Raw genomic sequence first — 22636 nt, forward strand, 5'->3', positions numbered from 1 at the left:
CTATGATGCTGAAGTTAACCCCTGACTCCTTCTCATTCAGCTAAAAATGTCCACTAAGTTTCTAATGAGTATCCATGAGGAGATAAATAGTGGACAATTGAGCAGGAAGTAACACAGAAAGAAAGGAATCTCACCTTCAGAATATCTCTAGAATAATATTTTTCAGGCAAAACCCCCAAATCCTGTTTTGGGCAATGATGAACCTGCATGTCCAATCTGAAAAGAAAACTCTCACCAGAGACCTGCTGATTCAAAAGTTCAATTCCTGGCCAGTTAGAATACTGCCAATATTTTTTCCATTCCTAACAGGAATGTGTCTGCAATTCACAAACGAGAGCTTTTTTCCCAAGGAGAGAAAAAACACACACCGAGTGTTGGTGTTAACATTAAAGGTAGAAATTGTCCTTGCAACTTGGTTGTTTTGCTAAATTAAAATAAGTATTGTGTGTGATAGTAACGAAGGTGAGAGTCTGGGACACAGTTTTGGGAAAAAACCCTTTCAGTTTCCAGTGCACTATTCAAATAGAAGAGCTTACCAGCCGCCTTTAAGACAATTTCCAACCACAGCATTCTATGATTCTTTGGATTCTCAAAGTGGTGCCCACCGTTGCCAAAGGCAAGGGCTAGCTGAAGGAGTAAGAAGGGTGGAGGAGGGGAAGACAGTCGCTTTCATTCTGTATCAGTCATTGTCTTGAAGAATCTAGAGTATTCTTTAACAATCCTGTTTAAAATCCTAACGAGAAGCTCCACTATAAAAAAGGTTTGGCACCTTCACCTTCCACTACCATACCTAAGCCGATGCCTTCCTTCACACAGTATAAAGTAGGCAAACCTACATGTCAATGCTTCTCTTCACCTTCTCACTTGAAGAAGGAAGGTGGAGGGCCAGCGAGTTTGAGACAAAGCTACTGTCCAGTGTCATCTTCTTTGTTCATGCCCTGAATTTATCCCTACTTATAGCTAATTATATCAGCTATGTCCTAGCATTCTCTATGGGGTGATGCTCACTGCCTGAAAGATGTGAGTTGCATTGTGAGTGCAAATCCCAAATGAGGAAACTCTGAGCCAGTCCAGCTTGCTTTGTTACTTGCCATTTCCCCCTATAAATATGTTAAAAACAACAACAATAATTATTTCCTTGGAAGGCAATGCTTCTGCCAAAATAAAATGCTTTTGAAACGTGTACATTCCAGTGGTCCCACCTCTCTTAGCCCTGCAGATTCCCAAGCTCAAGGCCATTGGTCATGTGGGGTTGTAACCAGGCACAGCAATAGCCACAGATTCCCGGTCTTTCACATCTAATTCACTTGCTACAGAATAAGCCACCGATCCGTTGGTCCATAGCTGCAGCTTGGCATCAGATTCTTTGGCAAGGGTCCGCAGCTGGGGTTTTTTCATCTTCTTCACAAGTCTAGCAAAGCCGAGCAACACAGAACTAAATATCATTGAAAATCCACAGAGAAGAAATGCGGCTGTGTAGCTGCCAGTCGTGTCTACTAGCCATCCTGTAACAAGCAACAGCAAAATCATATTGTTGAGTTGAAAATTCAATTACTCTGAAATCTAATAATTTTTAAGGCTAATAACAACAGATTGCTAGCACCACCCATTATAACCTTGACACAAAAAGCAAACATCCTAAAAATATTGTGCAGCGGCTGAAAAATGCATTATATTTTCTAGGGAAACTTCTAAAATGGATTGTTATTATTATGTCAAGTGCCTGGAAGAGTGTCATATTCTTTGTACCCACAAAATAAATGTTACATATTATTATTAATCCCATGAAATATGGTAGAATGATAAAAGTAGCATCATTCAAATTATTGATGCTGGGAACCATCATAAGGTATTAAGAGAAAAGAATCATATAAAATGCTATCAGTATTCCCAGCACCAATAGTCCATCTGTCTTCAATACATGTGTCTGGATAAAGCAGAATCCAAATTGTCAATGGGATTCAGTCATTGTACTCCATCCAGTTTGAAAACCAGAACTTTAGATCATTTTAGAAGTTGCAAATGCAAATTTCAGAAAGCATAATTCTGTTATCACAGCTTTTTCCCCTCTTATCCCTTGTTACAACAGGTTAAACTCATCACCTATTCCAGCTCTAAATTTTGAGGAGAACCAGGGCATATGTTATGCAAAATATGAGCCACAATGATCAGAGAATCAATGGGGTAAAATTATACTTTAGCGGGCAATTATTTTGTATTAAAAAGTTAAATTCCTCCAAACTTTACTTGTACACTAAGAAAATCTACCAGAGAAGCATACAGTGTCTCCTCGCACCCACTTCAAATCCATTAGTTAAAAAAGGCATGTAAAATTAGTCGGCATGGCTCAGTGGTTGAACCAGGCGATCAGGATTCAATTCCTGGTCAGGGCACATGCCTGGGTTGTGGGCTTGATCTCCAGTTTGGGGCTTGCAGGAGGCAGCTGATCAATGATTCTCTCTTATCATTGATGTTTCTCTCTCTCTCTCTCCTATCCCTTCCTCTTTGAAATCAATAAAAATATATTTTTAAAAATAGCATGTAAAAATTGCTAATAGCCCCATAAACTTTCCTGCAATCCAAAATACTCTCAAATATTCTAGTTATCTTGTGATTTGCTTGTGCATTCTGCACCAAACAGAAGAAACTGAGTGGAGAGTTGTCATTTTAAAGTTAATTAAATAACAGAAGTATTACAATAAGGACTCACACCCTAACCCTCTAATGCCTGGCAATAAGTACAGTGTCTGATTTGCCAAATAAAGGCCCTAATTGACAAAAGGATCCAGGAATCCTAATTTCATTTCATGTCCAATGACTTTTTAACAGAATTACACTGCGCCTAGAGCTTAGCAAACAAAAATTGGCTAAAAAAGGAGGAGGGAGGAACATTTTGGGGGCAGTTTTCATACAGGAAACACTAAACATATAGTCCTATATCATAGAGTTTAAACTGACCAGGAATTTTCATCTGCAGCCATAGTTTCCTCTCATTTGCTGCTTCTAAGCACTTGCTGGGGTTTGAAAATAACCTTAAACACTCTACTCACAACAGCAGCTAAAGCAGAAATCCTGCCTTCTTTTAAAAATTCCCCTATTTGCTTCTAGGCAAATGTTTGGCTCGTTTCTTTCTGCCTATCTTCAGAGACCTTCATTCTCTTGGTTTTAATTTAGGCAGGTAATAATCTGGACCAGTTCGTCTCAATCAAGTGAGATGAAGTGTCACAAGAAAGCTGGCTGAGAATTTAGATTCCTGACACTCACCCCCAAAGATTCAGATCACAGGGATGGATGGTCAAGAAATCTGCATTTTTAACAAAGGCATCAGGGGATTCTAATGTAGGTGGTCCCAGGACCTCAATCTAAGAGAAATTGGTCTTGACCACATACTCTAGGAAGGAGGGACAGGTTCTGACGCATTTGCTGCTATAGTAACGGTGCCGAGCACAAGGCTTGTGTCCACGTGCAATAAGTATTTATTGAATTCAGTATTTCATCATGCTTTAAATTTCTTTAGCATTTTAAAGTTTACAAAATGTTCTAGATACTTTATCTGATGAATCCCAAATCTGTATGTCAATTGTATCCTCCCTCTAAAACTCAGATTTCATCCCTAAAAAGTTCTATTGGTCATTTTATTGGGTATTTCATATATCTCAATATGTCTAAACATTAAATTCATTATTGTTTTCTGGCAAAGCCACTTTCTCCAACTTCCATATTACTTTTAACCATGCCATTGTTTTCTTTTCTTTTTTAAAATATATTTTATTGATTTTTTTACAGAGAGGAAGGGAGAGGGATAGAGAGTTAGAAACATCGATGAGAGAGAAACATTGATCAGCTGCCTCCTACACACCCCCCACTGGGGATGTGCCCGCAACCAAGGTACATGCCCTTGACTGGAATCGAACCCGAGACCCCTCAGTCCACAAGCCGACGCTCCATCCACTGAGCCAAACCGGTTTCGGCGCCACTGTTTTCTAAGTGATTTTGGACGTCTTTCTCTCCTTCACCCTCATATGCTTAATTTAGTTGATTTGTGTGTGTTTTTTGTTTTTTTGGTTTTTTTTACAAAACTTCCTCCTTGCTCCCAGAGCTTATTTTTATTCTGCTGTATCAGCCATAGTTTAGGCCTTTATCATTTTGCTCCTGAACTATTAGAATGGAATCCCAGCTGCTTCTCCCCTGAATGACCAGATCAATTGCTAGATCACATTTTCTAAAATATAGTCTTTACTATTATCCCCTTTGCACAAAAACTGTAGTACTATGCATAGTCTCTAAAGAATATAGGGCTCCTTCGGCTGGCACTCAAGACACTTCACTATGACTTATCATTTCAGCCTCACCACCCATCTCCTATTAGAACCCTGTACTCCCACCAGACTGCCCTCTGAATGTGCCCAACCTAATGTATAAGTCTGAACGGCTGCTCCATTCCATTGCTCTCATCATTAACATGGAATGGAACCAAGACCCTAATTTGGGACGTTGTCTTTCCAAGGAGGCTAAGGTCCCCACTTGGTTAGAAGATTATAAAACAAGGATATAGGTGAGATCATGATGTTTTGGTGGCTCTTCCATCCCTTTCTCTTTCACTCTTCCCCAACTTACTTCCAACCCTCATTTTCTGTGTGTGAGTTCACTGTTTTCACAACACAACAAAGAGAAGAGGTGTTCGGGGGTTCTCTCTAGAAACTTACCTGAAATGGGTGGGCTCACCAAGTATGGCACTGCATGAAGAAAGTACACCACACCGAGTGCTGATGACAAAGAGGCGGTCCCCACTATTTCTGCAGTCACTACTGGGATCAGGGTCACATAGGCACCATCAAAGTAGCCAAAAGTACAAGAAAAAGGCACGAGCAGTGGGAGACTTCGAAGCATTGGTAGGCAGAGATAGCAGAGCCCATCCAGTCCCACGGCAAAGAGGTAGCAAACATACTGGTAATTCTTCAGACACCTGTGGATTTGAAGAATAAGAATGAGTGCATAGGCACAGGTTCTATCAAAGAGCTTCAGAACCAGGCCAGACAGCAGTAAGCATGGCAGTTCCTTATAGAGATGGCTTCCCCATTGTGTGTTATCTATGTTGTCTTCTTATCTTCCTTTTTAAAAAATCTTATTTTTCAATTACAGTTGATATTCAGTATTATTTTATCAGTTTTGGGCATATTCCTATTTTTCTTCTGGCATATGCAAATGTAAGAATTTACCTCTCTAGGGAGCATGGTGTGGTAGAATATAATATGTGCTCTAATTAGAAAGAAGTTTGAATCCCCTCCTGTCACCTACTAACTGCCTAACTCTAACCTCAATTTCTTTAGCTATAAAAAGGGAAAGTTATCTCATAGGATTACTCCAAGGATAGCCATAAAATAACTTGTAGCGTTTCGAGATACTAATATATTCTAGCAGTCTACCATATTAGATGCTTTCAGATATGTTACTCATGGCTATCTGCCACACATACACTGAGTGGTCAGATTATTATGATCTTTGAACGCATAATAATCTGGCCACTCAGTGTGTGTGTGTGTGTGTGTGTGTGTGTGTGTGTGTGTGTGTGTGTGTGTGTATAAATATGTATATATATATATATATATATATATATATATATATATATATATTAGAGGCCCAGTGCATGAATTCGTGCATGGGTGGGGTCCGGCCAGCCTGGCCAGGGGGAGGGGACATGGGCGGTTGGCTGGCCTGCCTGCTGGTCGAACTCCTGGTAGAGGGGACAATTTGCATATTAGCCATTTATTATATAGGATATACACTGAGTGGCCAGATTATTATGCGTTCAGAGATCATAATAATCTGGCCACTCAGTGTATATGCTCAAAAAATAATCCAAGTGGTTACACAAAAGAGAAAACCATAATATGAAGACATTAAAATGATTTGCCAGAGACTATGAAGGTCTTGTACTAGGACTAAGTCTTATTTCAAGATCACCTCAGTGGAGGTAATATTTTCTCTCTGTAGCTCCAAACCCATCCATGATACCAATTATTTCAAACACTATTTATAATATCACACCAGCAGTTTATGCTTTACAAATGTTTTTTCCACCCATAGTCTCATTTGAGCCTCCAAAATGCTGTGAGGTTTACAGGCAAATATTGCACCGGCCCGTTTTACAGATGAAGACCTTGCGGACCTGAGGGTTAGGTGATTCTCCCTAGGTCCCAGTGATAACAAGGGGCAGAGCCAGCACAAGAACTGAGGTGTGGTGCATCTCAGACAAGAGACCCCTCTGTCAGACCTATGTCAGGCTGCTTCTTGTTGGGTTATTTGATTATAAAGACAGGTACTCCTTGCTCTCCCCCTCTACCTTCACCATTAAAAATGTGGAATTAATCCTAAATACTACATTCATAACACTGCAGAATGCCAGTTGGATCCTGATTAATTACCAAAGACATATGTGTGAGAAGCCACAGGATGATAGCTCTCCGAGGTCATAGCTCCTGTGTGAAGAGTCCATCATTTAGGAGAATATGAGCAGCTTGCTGGCTTCAATCCAAACTGATAAATAAGCATTAGCTGAAAAAACTACTCAGTAGATTTCTTATAACTTTGGTTTCTAAGCCTACAATCATAATGTAAGTATTTGCTCTCTGCACTGCCAAACATAAGTGTGTGGCCTCAGATAAGGTGCACCTGGTCCTCCTTCCTAGCCTTTTGCTCCTCTCTCCACTGCCACCGAGTCTCTGGAGTGGTTCAAAGGAAACTAAAATCACGACACCCAGCCATATGTTGTCTTACCCGTGGACTGACTTGACTTAGGATGGAATTAAATCTATCACCTGAACTTATAGTTGCCCTAGTGTTCAGCAATTTCAAAATACCCACCATCCTAAACCATCTACAACAGGGGTGGCAAACTATGGCCAAATCCAGCTCACCACTTGCTTTTGCACTATCCATGAACTAAGAATGGTTTTCCCATTTTTGAATAGTTGGAGGTAAAAAATCTAAAGAATAATTTGTGACATATTAAAATTATATGAAAAATTCAAAATGCAGTGTCCATAAATGAAGACTTACTGAAACACAGCCACTTCCATTTGTTCATGTATTGTCTATGGGTGCTTTGGGGCTACAACAGCAGAGTTGGGTAGTTGTGATCATTATGACCCACAAAGCCAAACATGTTTATTATCTGTCCCTTCACAGAAAAAGTTTGCCAACCTCTGACTAGAAGACCCTTCAGATACTGCCTTCAGACATTGAAAACTTGTTAACATTAGGAATCCTACAGGGAAAGGAGATGAGGGAAAAGCACAACGTGGAGTCCCCTGATGGGGAGCCAATTGTGCTTTCATGAATTTTACCTTCTGTCGGTTAGCCATCCAAATGTGACATTGCCAACGATGTCAATCACCCCAAGTATGGACATAAGGAAAGCAGCTTGCTGGTGACTCACTCCAACACTCAAAGCATAAGGCACCAAGTACACAAAGAGAGGGCTGCAGCCGTAAGCCATAAACAGAACAGAGATGGCTAATACAATGAAGTCTGACATAAGTAAGAAACTGTACTCCTGCTGCAAAGAGCAACAGAGGCAGGTCTGCACCCATTCTTTAGTCCAAGTTGAACAAGGAGACGCCCGCTTAAAGTCTTGTTTCTGAGTTCTGCAGACATGGTTCGGCTCTCGACTTGTTTGGTACTCTTTAAGAGTAATTGGCCGCATCAAGGCACCGCAAACACAAAGATTCAAAACGAAGCCCCCAAGAATGAGTAGTGCTCCCCGCCAGGAAAACTGTTCAATAAGGAGCTGGACCACAGGAGCCAGGATGAAGGTTCCAATGCCACTTCCCGACATGGCGATCCCATAAGCAAGGGCCTTCCGTCTGTTGAAATATTTGCCAACCATGGCAATAGCTGGAGAGTAACTGAGTGCAAATCCAAGACCTGGGGATAAAGAGTACTCTGTGAGTGCACCAAGAATAGCCAATGGAAGAAAATATTTCAGAATGAAGTTATTTGCATTAAAGAGAATCTGACCTTCTGTTACCCTTTCAAAACACCAAGCTAAAAAGGAGTCTCTCTCCCTTCACCAGGCATCCACAATTTGGAAAGTATAGTATGTATATGACTTTCTTCTTGAGAAGAAAAACCTTAAGGAAATATGACTTCTTTAAAAAATGAAATGAGCCCTAGCTGGTATGGCTCAGTGGACAGAGCATTGGCCTGCAGACCAAAGGGTTCTGGGTTCGATTCTAGTCAAGGGCATGTACCTTGGTTGCAGGATTCTCCCCAGCCCAGGCCCTGCTCAGGGCATGTGCAGGAGGCAACCAATCAATGTGTTTCTCTCACATCGATGTTTCTCTCTGTCTTTTCCTCTCTCTTCCTTCCACTCTCTTTAAAAGATCAATGAAAAAATATCCTCGGGTGAAGATTAACAAAAACAAACAAACAACAAAAAAATGAAGAACTTAAAAACTATTATATAAACTAAATTTCGCCCAGCAGGTGTGGCTCAATGGTTGAGCATCGACCTATGAACCAGGAGGTCATGGTTAGATTCCCGGTCAGGGCACATGCAGGCTCGATCCCCAGTGTGGGGCATCAGTGATTCTCTCTCATCATCGATGTTTCCCTCTCTCTCCCTCTCCTTCCTCTCTGAAACCAATAAAAAATATGTATATTAAACTAAATTTCAAAATTAACTAAAAAAATCAGGCTAATGCTGACCTAAGGAACTTATTCTCCTCCTTTTAATTTAAATTATCCAGAGAACTGCCTCAAATATTCACTGCATGTGCAGACACAAGTCTGATAGTCTGGACTACTCTGGAATTTGGGGGTAATAGTACTTATGTCCCCATCGAAGTTCCAGAGTAATTCCACTTAATTGGAAAACATCGTGTCAATTTTATACATGAACATCACATGGACACACAAGTAACCTGAAAATATCCCTTGAGATCAGCAGAAAGCCTCTTAAAGATTTTCAGCGTCTATTCCTTTCAAATTGAGAAAATCTGAAGGGCTTTAAACCTGGAATTCTTGGCATCTAATGTCCAAGAAGGAAAGGGAGAAGTCCTGCTCCTGTTCCTATCTGCAGTGCAGGGTGACCAGTGATCCCAACTGGCCCTGAGGGGTGTCCCAGATGTGAGACTCAGTGCTAAGACCAGGACTGAGAAACTGGAATGACTGGACACCCTAACAGCCAGGCCCTTTGAGTTACACAGGACAGATCCCTTTTTGAGCTCACAGAGCTGGATTTATAGCCTCTCTAGGAGTTACATCATTTATTGCCCTGATCATGCTACCCCTGTGGCACAGTGCCTGGACCTGAGTCAGTGCTACTTCCCACAGCCCTCTGAGTGATGAGGCAAACTGCTACCCAGTCCTACCAACCAACCCCACCTTGACCCTACTCAGTCCCCTTATGGAATACATATGTTGCTTCTCTATGAGTTTCATTATGATTCCCTAAAGTGTACTTCCATAATGTGGAGAGAAAATGTGAAGTATGAGAATATTCTCAACAGGGGCTTTCTTTTTTAAATTGGAAACCCCTATTTATTGGACAGTCATATTCACTTTAAAGCAGGGGTGACTCGAATCAGCTGCCGACAGTGTTTTAATGTCTTGTCAAAGATGTTATCACTGCTGGAAATGTATGTTGCCCTGGCTAATAGCTCATGGCTTCTTAGTACAGAATCTCAGCCATACACCTCTGCCAAAGGGAAAGCCAGCAGTTACTTTTATCACGTGGCTGAATTAAAGTGGTGGTACATTTTCATTACAGTCGTACAATAAATTGCACTTCCAGCTCTTTTGTTTAACTGCCAGGTAGATAGACATAGGCTAGGTCAGCTAAATTATGCATCTAACAAAAAGTGAATAATTTATTTATTTTTTTTTAAAATATATTTTATTGATTTTTTTTACAGAGAGGAAGGGAGAGGGATAGAGAGTTAGAAACATTGATGAGAGAGACACCGATTCAGCTGCCTCCTGCACACCTACTGGGGATGTGCCCGCAACCAAGGTACATGCCCTTGACCGGAATCGAACCTGGGACCTTTCAGTCCACAGGCCAACGCTCTATCCACTGAGCCAAACCGGTTAGGGCAAAGTGAATAATTTATGAATCATTGCTCTGTTGATGTGGTTGACAACCCCTGAATGGGGTGGGGTGAGACAAGTGGTACAGTTGTCCTTACCTGTAAGAACTCCCAGAGTGAGGTAGAGATGCTTCAGACTGGTGGCAAAGGAGCCCAGGATGAGACCAGTAGATGCAAGCAAGCCACCCAGCATGATTCCCACTTGACAGGATAAATGGTTACTGACAACACTCCCAAGTGGAGCTTCAAAAACAAAAATAAATAGGGTCAACAGAAAGGCCTTGAGGGCCCGGTGAAAAGGCTGGGGTGTTGCATTAGCAGAGTAGAGAACGACCGACCTTTAAAGCATCAAGCGTCCCTCCCCCACCCCCCCCACCCTGAATACTCATTCTACAGATTTGGAAACTGAGGAGAACCTGACTTGCCCATAGTCACACAGTGTTACGCAGGAAAAGGCCAGGGAGAGAGATGATAGACATATGTCACTATCTGGCACTGTATTCAGGCTTTAGAAAATTGTATGGATGAGAAATTGACACTCAGAAAAATCTAAGAAAATGCTCACACCCATGGTGACATTTTGGTTGACCTCACTCTATTTGTGGTTTAACAATGCATCAACATTGTGCCAATTTCTAGGTTTATAAAATGTTAATTAAAGCTGGGAGAGGCCAATGAGAAATTGCAGCCCAAGGGAATATGACATGCCCAAGATCACCAAGAAGTATAGCTCAGAGCACCTGATACCAAGTTCAGGGTTATATCACTATTCCTCTGGCTTCTGATGGCAGGGAGGATGGGTAAGGAACACATGTGAATTTCTTTCTAAGGAACAATTCATGCTGACACCAGTACTTCTAGTAACAAGATCAGAAGAGCTAGTTCTCTGAGTATCAGTGGGGTATAATTTTTGTATTAATCAGGTTGAAATTTAGGCCTGATTCAAATGTACATGATAGAATCAGTCATCAGCCCGATTGATGTCTGCTATCCAGTTAAAACAGTGGCTGGCTGTATAAAGAACCTCTGGAGAACAGGAATGAGCAAATCTCCTAAAAGTATGTCTAATTTTCCAGACAGCTGCTGATATGGTTATTGGAAAAGTGACAACATTTTAACCAAATTCAATGAAAAATGTTAACTTCTCTGTTTATTATAGGGCAGTTATGTCCCCAATGAGTTTCTTAGGTGCGATTCTACAGCCTCTTGTTCATACTCTGTACTCAACCAATGTTGCCAGGTAAGCAATTGGGTACAACAGGCCTTGAGTCTTTGTGTGGAATTTCAATATGCTGCATATTTAAGGTCATGCTAACATGACCCTACTTTGGCTCAATGTCTCACATGGTCATTGTGACCATATTGGTCACTGAAGTTCATTTATTTCTCTTTTGGGAATTATGAATAGTCTCCAAAAGATAACAGTGAGGGAAATGAGTCACCTGTATCCTTTGAGAAAGACAAACATTGCTCTCTTGACTTGCTTATACAAACGCTGTGACTAATGTGACCCTGAAGACCCAGTGGTTGTCTCACCGGTAAATAAATAAATAAATAAATAAATAAATAAATAAATAAATAAAATATACACACAAGATAGAAAACCCAGAGATATTATTTTTTTATCCCTTAAGACCTTCCAGTGTTATCAGTAGAAAGAGTCAATTTAGCCTTCTCCTGAAACCTGCCTTTCAGGTTTGCTCTCAAATTCCTTCCAACCAAGGAAATACATGTTAGAATAATTCAATTGATTCCTGAGTATGTACATTAGAAAAATAAATAGGAACTAGTACCTAGAATGGAATCAGATGACATCATTTATAAGTTACTAAATAATATAATATTTCCCTTCACCTCAAATACATGCCCTGGAAAGAGCAGTTTTCTAAAATACTCAGGATTCATCTCAATAAAAGGATTAAATGGGTCTAGCCTGCAAATAGGTCATATCAATTTGACTCAATCTCAGAAACTTTCTAAGCCACTAATTGAACAACTTTGGTTTGAATTAAAAAACAACAACAAAGAAACACAAAAAACCTCAAAGTTAGCTCCTTTACTAAATATATGGAGTGAGAGGTGCCATTTATTTTGAGAGCACTCTATTTACTCTATATTGAATGAAATTACTATGGTGAATGTATTTATCTCAGGATTAGCACCATCCTATCCTTCCCTATTCCTTCTCTTAAGAATAAAGATTTATGCATGAAAAGTGATGAAATCTATGAGACAAAGTTTGAAATCTCTGAGAAGGAAATGGAATGAAAACAAGACTTGAGAAACAATGCACATATTGTTTGCACTCATTTAAGGGGATCCTATAGAAATGGCTCAGGGCACTATCCAAGGACTTACATGACTGGAGAATGAAGGGATCACAGCATTTGGAAGAAAGAAGCCACGCATACACTGTATGGTTAGCTACTTCCAAAATCAGGATAAGTCCTATGATGCACAAAACTTCTTCATATAGAAGAACCAAATGGTATGTGTCCTCCTAAGTTATTAACTACCTATTCCATCTGACATCAGCCAAGACCATTAATTCCAAGAGCATGTCTGGTTGGGTTTGGCTGAAGGTAGGATCGACCTTTTCTTTTCACCTTAGCCATTTTTTACCATAGTCTTTCTACTAAGAAAAATTGGTAACCAAAGGCAATAGAAGGTCATTGTCATGTACAATTTGACAGTAGCTAGTAGCTGTTTATCCCTGGTAAGTGATACTTACCACAGAGCATGGTCACACAGTCTACAATAGAATGGATCCACGCTGTTTGTGCATAATCCTGAGTGAAGTATGTCTGGAACTCCACAAAAAAAATTGAAATACATCTGAAAAATACAGTGCAAGCATGTTATATAAAAGAAGAAGAAAGAGGAGGAGGAGGAGGAGGAGGAGGAGGAACATGAATTTGAATCAGAGCTTAAAGTTTTGGTTCCATCAACTGTTCCACAGGTTTAAATTGGTTTTCAGTGGTACTCTGCTAGACCATAGTAAGTAGGAAATCAGAAGCTGACCATTGGGCCATTCAAAAGGATAAGAACAAGTGTTCATTCACTGGAGGGGCTGCTGAAGCCAAGTAGATATGAAGATCACTGCTGTAGGGAAGATCTTATGAAAAAGATGGCAGGTCAAAAACATGTACTTTTATTCATCTTAATATTTAACTTACATCTGTAACATGTAAGAGGTTGTTATATAAGTTAAAATCTATAATAATAATAAAAGTGTAATATGCTAATTAGACCAGACAAAGCCACAGAGAGCGGGGGGCTGAAGCAGAGGTGGCCACGGTGGTGGCGAGGGCCAAGGCCCTTGCACAAATTTCATGCATCGGGCCTTTAGTTTAACAATAAAGAGTTATACATCATCCAGCAATTTCACTTCTAGGTTTTCGGGGATTTTTTTAGCCTCACTCGTAAATATGTTTTTTATTGATTTTAGAGGGAGAGAAAGAAACATCAATCAGTTGCCCTCCATACTGGGGATCAAACTCACAACCTGGGTATATGCCCTGATTGGGAATCAAACTGGTAACCTTTCTGTGTAAAGGACAATGCTCCAGCCAACTGAATCACTCAGCCAGGGCTCATGTCTAGATTTTAACCAAAGGTAATAAACAGATGATGATTATGAAGATGATATTAGATACAAATAAAAAATATTCTGGAGAACTCTTTATAATAGTCAAATATTATACCTCTTTGTCCATCAATAAGGGACTGGTTAAATAAATTTTGAAATACCAAAAAATGAAATATTGCCCTAGCTGGTTTGTCTCAGTGGTTAGAGTGTCAGCTGCAGACTGAATGGTTTCTGGTTCAATTCCAATCAAGGGCCTGTATCTCAGTTGTAGGCTGGTCATGGGTGCGTGCAGGAAGCAACCAATCCAAGTGTCTCTCTTACATCAATGTTTCTCCCTCTCTTGTTCTCCCCCTCCCTTTCACTCCCTCTAAAAAAATAATAATAATAATCCTATATAATAAAGATGTAATATGCAAATGGTCGCATAACGTCCGGATCACGGATCAGCAGGAGGGTGGGGCAGTGAGCTACAAGTGGGCGGTGGAGAGCTACAGGAGGGGGCAGGGCAGCAAGCTATAAGAGGGGGCAGAGGGGGAGCTATAGGAGGGTGGGGCAGCGGGTGGAGAGCTACTGGAGGGAGGCAGCAAGCTACTGGTGAGCTATTGGCGCCCAGGTTCATGCACAGGGCTTCTAGTAATAATAATAAAATATTATTAAGGATTAAAAACGATGGTTTAATCTGTTTTGATTTGGAAATAAATTCACAATGTAATGTTAAATTAAAAAGCAATTTACAAAATAGTTTGTATAGTAAGGGCTTATTTTTATAAACACATATTCATGTAAATTTAAAAAAAAACTGAAAACATATAAACTAAAAACTACCCAGTCATTATATGTAAATTGTGAGATAATAAATTATTTCATTTTTAATTTTATTCTGCATTTTGAATTATTTTACAATGAACATGCTTTCTTATATAATCAGAAACATATGGATATACACACACAGAGATGGGGGGAGGCATACAGAGACAGATGGAGATGAAGACAAAGAGACAAAGAAATTTTTACTTTGAAAAATGATTAATTACAAGAACTCTGAATAGCCAAAGAATCTTGAGAAAGAAAAACAAAACAGAAAGTATCACACTTCCTGATTTCAAGCTATACTATAAAGCTATAATCATCAAAACAGTATGGTGCTGGCATAAAAATGGACAAATAGATCAATAGAACAGAATTGAGAGCCCAGAAATAAACCTAAGCCTATATGGTCAAATAATAATTGACAAAGGAGCCAAGAATTCTCAATGGAGAAAAGATAGTCTCTTCAGTGCTAGGATAATTGGCTATTCACATGCATAAGAATGAAAAAAAGAAAAGAAAATGAACCCATATCACTCACAAAAAAATTTAACCTGAAATGAATTAGAGACTTAAACCCATATCACTCACAAAAAATTTAACCTGAAATGAATTAGAGACCTGAAATTATGAAACTCCTAGCAGAAAACATAGGGATAAAGCTCCTTGACATGAGTCTTGGTAATGATTCTTTTTTTATATGGCACCTAAAGCACAAACAACAAAATAAAAATCAAACAAGAGGGACTATATCAAACTAAAAAACTCTGCACAGCAAAAGAAGCCATCAACAAAGTGAAAAGACAACTCATGAAATGGGGAAAAATATTTGCAAATCATCTATCTGATAAAGGATTAACATCCAAAACGTAAAAAACTCATTCAAGTCAATAGTAAAAATAAATAAATAAATAACCCAATTTCAAAATGGGCAAAGGACCTAAGTAGACATTTCACCAAAGAAGATATGCAAAAGGTGAACAGGTACATGAAAACATGCTCAACATCACTAGTCATTAGGGAAATGCAAATTAAAACCACAATGAGATATCACTCACACAGTTAAAATGGCCATCATCAAAATACAAGCGATAAAAAAAATGCTGGAGAAAAGGGAACCCTTGTGCACTGTTGGTGGAATTATAAACTGATACAGCTGCTATGGAAAATAGTATGGAGGATCCTCACAATATTAAAAACAGAACTACCATGTGATCCAGCTAATCTACTGCTGGGAATATATCCAAAGGAAATAAAAACACTGGCTTGAAGAGTTATCTGCAACCCCATATTCATAGCAGCATTATTTACAATAGCCAAGACATGCAACCAACCTAAGTGTCCATCAACAGATGAATGGATATATATATATATAAATATATATATACATATATATATATATATATATAATGAAATATTATTCAGCCATAAAAGAATTAAGAAATCCTATCATTTCTGACAACATGGATGGACCTTAAAGGCATATGCTAGGTGAAACAAGTCAGAAAGAGAAAGACAAATATTGTATGATCTCACTTATATGATCTCACTTATATGTGGAATTTAAAAACAAACAAACAAAAACCAAGCTAATATAGATACAGAGGCAGTAAAGCACCGAACAGACTGTCAAATTACAGCGGGAAGGCTGGGGAGTGTTGGGGAGGGGGGGAGGGGAAGAGATCAACCGAAGGACTTGTATTCATGCACATAAGCACTACCAATGGACACAAGACACTGTAGGGGGAGGGAATGAGGGCATGCGACAGGGGGTAGGGGAGGCTGGGGGAAGATCAATAGGGAAAAAAAGGAGATATATGTACTACTATATGTAAGTACCTGAAAACATATAAACTAAACAATAATAATTTTTTTAAAAAAACCAAGCTAATAGAAAAAGGGATTAGCCTTGTAGTTACCAGAGGTGGAAAGTGGGGGAAGGGGTAGGTGGAGGATGGTGGTTAAAAGGTACAACTTCCACTTATACGGTAAATAAGTACTAGGGATGTAATGTACAACATGATGACTATAGCTAACACTGCTGTATGATATAGGGAAGTTGTTAAAAAAGTAAATCCTAAGAATTCTCATCACAAGGAGAAAATCTGATTTTCCTCTTTTTATATATATATATATTTATATATATATTTTTTTTTATTGATTTTTTACAGAGAGGAAGGAGAGGGATAGAGAGCCAGAAACATCGATGAGAGAGAAACATCGACCAGCTGCCTCCTGCACACCCCCTACCAGGGATGTGCCCGCAACCAATGTACATGCCCTTGACAGGAATCGAACCCGGGACCCTTCAGTCCGCAGACCGACACTCTATCCACTGAGCCAAACGGGTTTCGGCTAATTTTCCTCTTTTTCATTTTTCCTTTTTTTAATTGTATCTCTATGAGAAGTGGGTGCTAGCTGAAACTGTTGTCATCATTTCACAATATATGGAAATAAAACCATCATGCTGTATGCCTTTAACTTATACAGTGATGTACGTCAATTATTTCTCAGTTAAACTGGGAGGAAAAGAAAAATTTAATAGCCAACAGGCACTGATTCTCTGAACTGACAAGTCACCCTGCAGGCTACTTTCCTTGTCCATCTCCAGTTCTCTTGGCTACTTCCTGGTTCATGACATTTAGATTCTGATTTCGCTGCGTCTTCACACTTTTCTTCCTCTGAGCTTATTCTGCTCAGGTATCCTCTCCTCAGAGTCTCCCAGGAACCTCGGATAGCAGGCCTTGGCTGCCAGCCACAATCCTCTCTCCTGGTTTTCAGCAGCCTTCTTATGAAGCACTGAGCTCACTTCCAGAACTTTCCCATCATAGAATGATGGGAGCTTCCACACGTAAGAGCCAAAATGAAAGAGATTCCTTTTAACTCTATGACCTCCTGGCACCCAAAACACAAGATCCATAATACAGGTGGAAGCAATATCAAACTCAACACCAATTGTATAATTTTAAGCAAATCTACAGAGTATTACGACACATAATTAATCAGCCTTTATTGTGGCAAAAACCAACATCCTGCTTCTTTCCTGCATTATGTGTTTGTTATGAAGGTAACATCAATGCTTTTATTAATGACTAGAGGCCCAGTGCACAAGATTTGTGCACTGGTTGGCGGGGGTGGGGGGTCCCTCAGCCCGGCCTGCTCCCTCTTGCAGTCCGGGACCCCTTGGGGGATGTCTGCCTGCCAGCTTAGACATCCCTCTTGCAGTCAGACATCCTTCTCGCAGTCCAGGGCTCTTACAGTCCGGGACCCCTCGCCCGCCTGCAGCAGAGGCGGGAGAGGCTCTTACCACCAGCCTGGCTTCTGGCTGAGCAACACTCCACCTGTAGGAGTGTACTGACCAGCAGGGGGCAGCTCCTGTGTTGAGCGTCTGCTCCCAGGTGGTCAGTGTGTGTCATGGCGATTGGTCATTCCACCATCCGGTTGATTTGCATATTACACTTTTATTATATAGGATGCCATCAAATAAAGTTATGAATGCAAACTGCTTTCTTTTGTTGCCAAGTGTGAGTGCCAGAGGAGAACTGAGTGCAATTTGAATGGGAGCACCTGTACAGGAAAGAGCTGGCACCTGCAGATTTCAAGTAAGTATTTGTTCCAATGAATCTCAGTGTGTAGACGTTTAACTTAAGCACTTTCAACTCTATGCCCTGGGGTAAAAGGAAAAGAGAGAGAGGTGCTCACTTTAGCGGCACAAATACTAAAACTGGAACGGTACAGAGAAGATTGGCATGGCCCCTGTGCAAGGATGACACGCAAATTCGTGAAGCAGTCCCTATTTTTTATGCTGTCCACCTCAAACTAATACAACATAATATTGAATGTAAGCTATAATTACAAATAAAATTTAAAAACCAACAAAGAAACTTTCTCAGAATATAAACATGTGAAAAATAAAAAGAGATAGAAGGAGGCATGAGTAAATGAGAATGAGAGAATCCATGTATTTATGCTGCTGCTCTCGTCTTCGACCTAGACCTCAGCCTCCACCACCAAACACCACAGCCAAATGCAATATGAAGCAAAAGAATTTAAATGAAGGTTTTAAGCTTCTAAGGGCTACGTATCTATTAAGTCAAGAGGTTTTCAAGGACTATTTTAGCCTTCTATGTTTTTCCTTTCTGGGATGAGCTGTGTATGAAGGCAGATGGCTGGAATAGCCACAATATTTGGTCTAAAAATGTCCTAACACTACAGGTTTATGTGTCAGATATTACCGAAGAGACCACAATGCAGAATTTAAGTGTCAGAAAATCACATTCCTCACAAAGAAAAAGATATCTGAGCAACGAAAATACACACACACACACACACACACATTTTCACAATGGTAGGTTCAGAAATAGAATGAAGCAGACTTAGAACAAAAACAACAACAACAAAAGCCAGATCACCTTAATAAATCAAGAAGAAAATGCCACTTACCTGGTTACTGCCCGGGTACAGATGGTGACGAGGAAACAGCCAGCCACAATCATCCAGCCCCAGCCTCCATCCGGGGGGGAGGTGGACCGGGCTCTATTTACTTTTGTCATGGTTTCGATTCTTTTTTCTTCTTTTCCAAGTTACTCCAACAGCCCAGTTATGATCTTAGAAGAGTTTACTGTCCTGTGACTTCCTGTTGGCATTCAAGATTGGCATAGAATGCTACCTGGCACATGGGTTACTGTGGGCCATCTAAAACCAAAATCAGGACATATTTATAATTTACTGACATCTCCAACGGTTGATTTTTCAGTGGGCAAAGATGATTAATACTTTCCTGTGTCATACGATTATTTGTAACTAGGAATATTGGACTGGGGCAGAGAGCATTAGTTGTCCTTGGAGCCCATCCGCCTTCTCTTTCAGAGTAGATCCTCTCGAATTTTAGCCAAACCACATGCACCCAGTTTGATGCCATTTTCCCTAGCCTTCCCTGAAGGTAGAGGTGACAACGTTGTTTTAGTCTTGATGAAAGGGATGCAAGAAAAAGTAGTATGTGCCACTTCTGGTTCAGCAGATCAAAGACAAAGGCGCTTTCCCAGGACTTCCACAACCCCCTTTCCCACAGACTGGAACATGATGTGGAGACAAGAGAATTTCAACCACACAGACCAGGACATCGCCCTGGGGCTGGCAGAACCACAGGACAGAAGGAGCCTGGGTCCCCAGAAGACTCTTTGGAGAAGGCTGCCTCTCCAGCTCTGGGTTTCACATACCTCTCACTGTTAGAAGGAAGATAAAATAAGCATTAGTTATATTTGAGCCTCTGTATTTCTTATCTCTTTTTTTAAAATTAAATATGTTTTTATTTATATTTTTGGAAAGAGAGGAAGGGAGAGGGAAAGAGAGATAGATACATCAATGAGAGAGAAACATTGATTGGCTGCCTCCTGCACGCCCTCTGCTGGGGATCGAGCCCACAACCCGGATATGTGCTCTAATTGGGAATGGAGTCAGTGATCTCTTGGTGCATGGGACAGCGCTCAATCCACTGAACCACAATGGCCGAGCTGTTTCCTATCTCTTTGTGTTTATGGTATGTTTTAGATCTAGCACTCTCTCTCACAATTCAACAGGAATAGCATTCAAGCTTCTACTTACACCTGCATACAAAAGAATAACTCACCCGATTAGACACAATTAGGTGTCAAGTGTCATGAAATGACAGAATCAATTATACAAGTAAAAAAGGCGAAGTTTAGAAACTTCTGTCTTGGTATAGTCCTAATCTCTTCATGGGTTTTTCCATTAAAATAACCCCCAAGGTTAAACTATTTTCCAACTTAAAACTCTAAATCCACCTACCCATATATGTCCAGTATGAGACCAGCCTGGCTCAGTGCTTCCAGTGCTATTCAAGATTGCTGAAACAGGCAGCACTGTGCAACAGCCCTTTGAACAGTGCGATGAAATAGAATTAGAAAGTTATTCATATTCTTTGACCAATGATCTCATTTCTAAGAAGTTTTCCTAAGGAAACAATTTAAGAGAATCTCAACGCTATAGACCAGACCAAAAAAAAGTTGTATTATGAATAATATATAAAATAGAAACAATCTAAGTGCTCAACAATTGGGAAGTGTTTAGAGAGTTATGGTGCATTCAACAAATGGAATAGTATACGATTGTTTAAAATTATACACAAGAAGATAATATTATAATATGGAAAAACATTTATGATGCAATGGTAGAGCAAAACAGAACTCTCTAACATTGTGTGTATCTTGTAAGAGAAGCTATGCAAAACCAGGTAAAAGTTGTATACTTGTAACTGTCACAAAGAATAGGCTGAATATGCAAAAAAGAAATATAACTAGGCTGGTATAATTATGATTCACTTTCCAAATTGTATTCAATCCCATTTTAAACATAACTTTCTTAAACAGGTATTTCAGTTCTACTCCTGCAGTGTAAATATAAGCACACATTTCTTCTTTGTATAGTTTCTCAAGGGCTATAAATAACCACGTCATTTATTAAGACTGCACAATGAAAGGTAGATAATTATTCCACAGAGGGCGCACTGTGGGTAAAAACCCCCGGCAAAATAAAATGTTCTGTTTCTTTACAAAAACATTAAGCATCATTAATTTTTACTTTGCCTCGGCTGTCCCCAGATTCCATTTTCATTTGTTTTAGTTGAGCAGCCTCTCTTGGGCATTCCCAGATTTTATAAGTTAAGAACCAATTTGTGAGGATCTCTCAAAAAAAAAAAAAAATGCAATGGAGTAAGTCCAAATGAAAAAGGTAAAACACTCCCAAGCAGGGCTGTGGTGACAGCATAAGGAACAAAGGTCTGTTGTGAGTTAGAGTCAACCTGGGTTATGCCACAGAACAAGGAACGTCCTCCCAGAATTCCAGGGTGGGGAGAGACGACTTCTCTGAAAGCACCGGTACGCAATAGTATTATTCATACTTCCTCATGAATAGTTGCCCTGGAGCCTCACAAGCCGCAGAGACGGGCCCTGCTTTCCCCCTTTCACGACGACGAAGCTGAAGCTCAGAGAAGTGAAGGGACCCACCGGGCATCGCTGCATCTGAATCCGGATGGAGGCGAGCAGCTCCGGCTGACCTTGGACAGTGCACTGGCCCATCTGCCCTCCAGATTTCAAAAGTGTTATTGGGCCCATCAACAAGCCATCCAAGCACTGCCAGAGCTCAAGCACCTATTCCTGTGATGGGGGAGCCTGAAAGGTTAGCACAGGAGTGTAACATCTCATAAAACAACTCCTCTGAGTTTCTTTCAAGACAGGTCCTTTAGCAGATTTATGTCAGAGGAAAGGCAGGGGTCGGACAGCAGCCTGCAGTCCCCCTAGAAGTATAGCTTGAGCGTTCCTATGAATAATTAACCCACCTGATGTTACACAAATATGCAAAAGCCTCTTATTGAGTTGATAGGATACCTAAAACTAAGTAAAGCTAGCATGCTACCGTCATGCAATTCTTCATTTTACTAATCAGCCTCCAGTTCATTGGATTTCGACACCCAGCCACTAAAATATAATTGAATTCTGCATCTCATTCTGGTGTATATATAGAATTCTTAAGTAAAGGGAGATGAGTGCTTCACTTTCTTAAAAACATTGTTTCTCTCTGCTTAGTCCTCTGACGGATCCTGGTAACACGGGAGTAAATAATTACTGACTTCAAACAAATTTTTGGATGTCTGTCAGGGACCTTTGGGCACTAAACTGAAATGAAACATTGACCTTTGCTAATGAAGCTGCCAAAGTTTCTACATTGTGTATGAGACTTTGAGGACACGAATACTTTACATAAGACCAAGAATAAATGGCAGAGTGATTTATAAGGTATTTGGTCTACAGAAAGAGAGAAAAGGTACCAGTCATGGTTCACAGAAGAGGCAGAGGGAGTAGAAAGCAAGATTCTTTCCCACCGTGTAGGCCCTCATCCACAGAGCCACTGACTCCAGGCAACGTCAGAAAAATGCGTACTTCTGAGTCTAATCGTCTGTTGACAGTACAATTCATAGCCAGGAGCTTGCCACCTGCTACCGTTCTCGGCAGTGATAGAGTTCTTTTCTCTCTGAGTTGGAAGTACATATGAAAAAAGTGGTAGACCTGAGCTGAAGCCCTCTTTGAAAATTCATGTAAGGAAAAATATCCTATAAGTAAATTACATCTAG

At 40.2% G+C, this 22636-nt stretch overlaps 1 protein-coding gene and 1 non-coding gene across 2 annotated transcripts; one reads left to right on the plus strand and one right to left on the minus strand.

Annotated features, from left to right (window-relative positions):
• Positions 1–1242: 1242 nt before the first annotated feature.
• Positions 1243–19133, minus strand: SLC16A12 (solute carrier family 16 member 12). The gene is given in 6 exon segments (XM_008156937.3): positions 1243–1505; positions 4707–4966; positions 7347–7926; positions 10191–10334; positions 12823–12926; positions 18931–19133. Coding segments are annotated over 6 exon segments (1554 nt in total).
• Positions 18182–18288, plus strand: LOC114228175 (U6 spliceosomal RNA). The gene has a single exon (XR_003614288.2). It is a non-coding gene; the product is annotated as a U6 spliceosomal RNA (small nuclear RNA).
• Positions 19134–22636: the final 3503 nt, after the last annotated feature.

This window comes from Eptesicus fuscus, chromosome 17, assembly GCF_027574615.1.
Source record: "Eptesicus fuscus isolate TK198812 chromosome 17, DD_ASM_mEF_20220401, whole genome shotgun sequence".
NCBI lineage: Eukaryota > Metazoa > Chordata > Mammalia > Chiroptera > Vespertilionidae > Eptesicus > Eptesicus fuscus.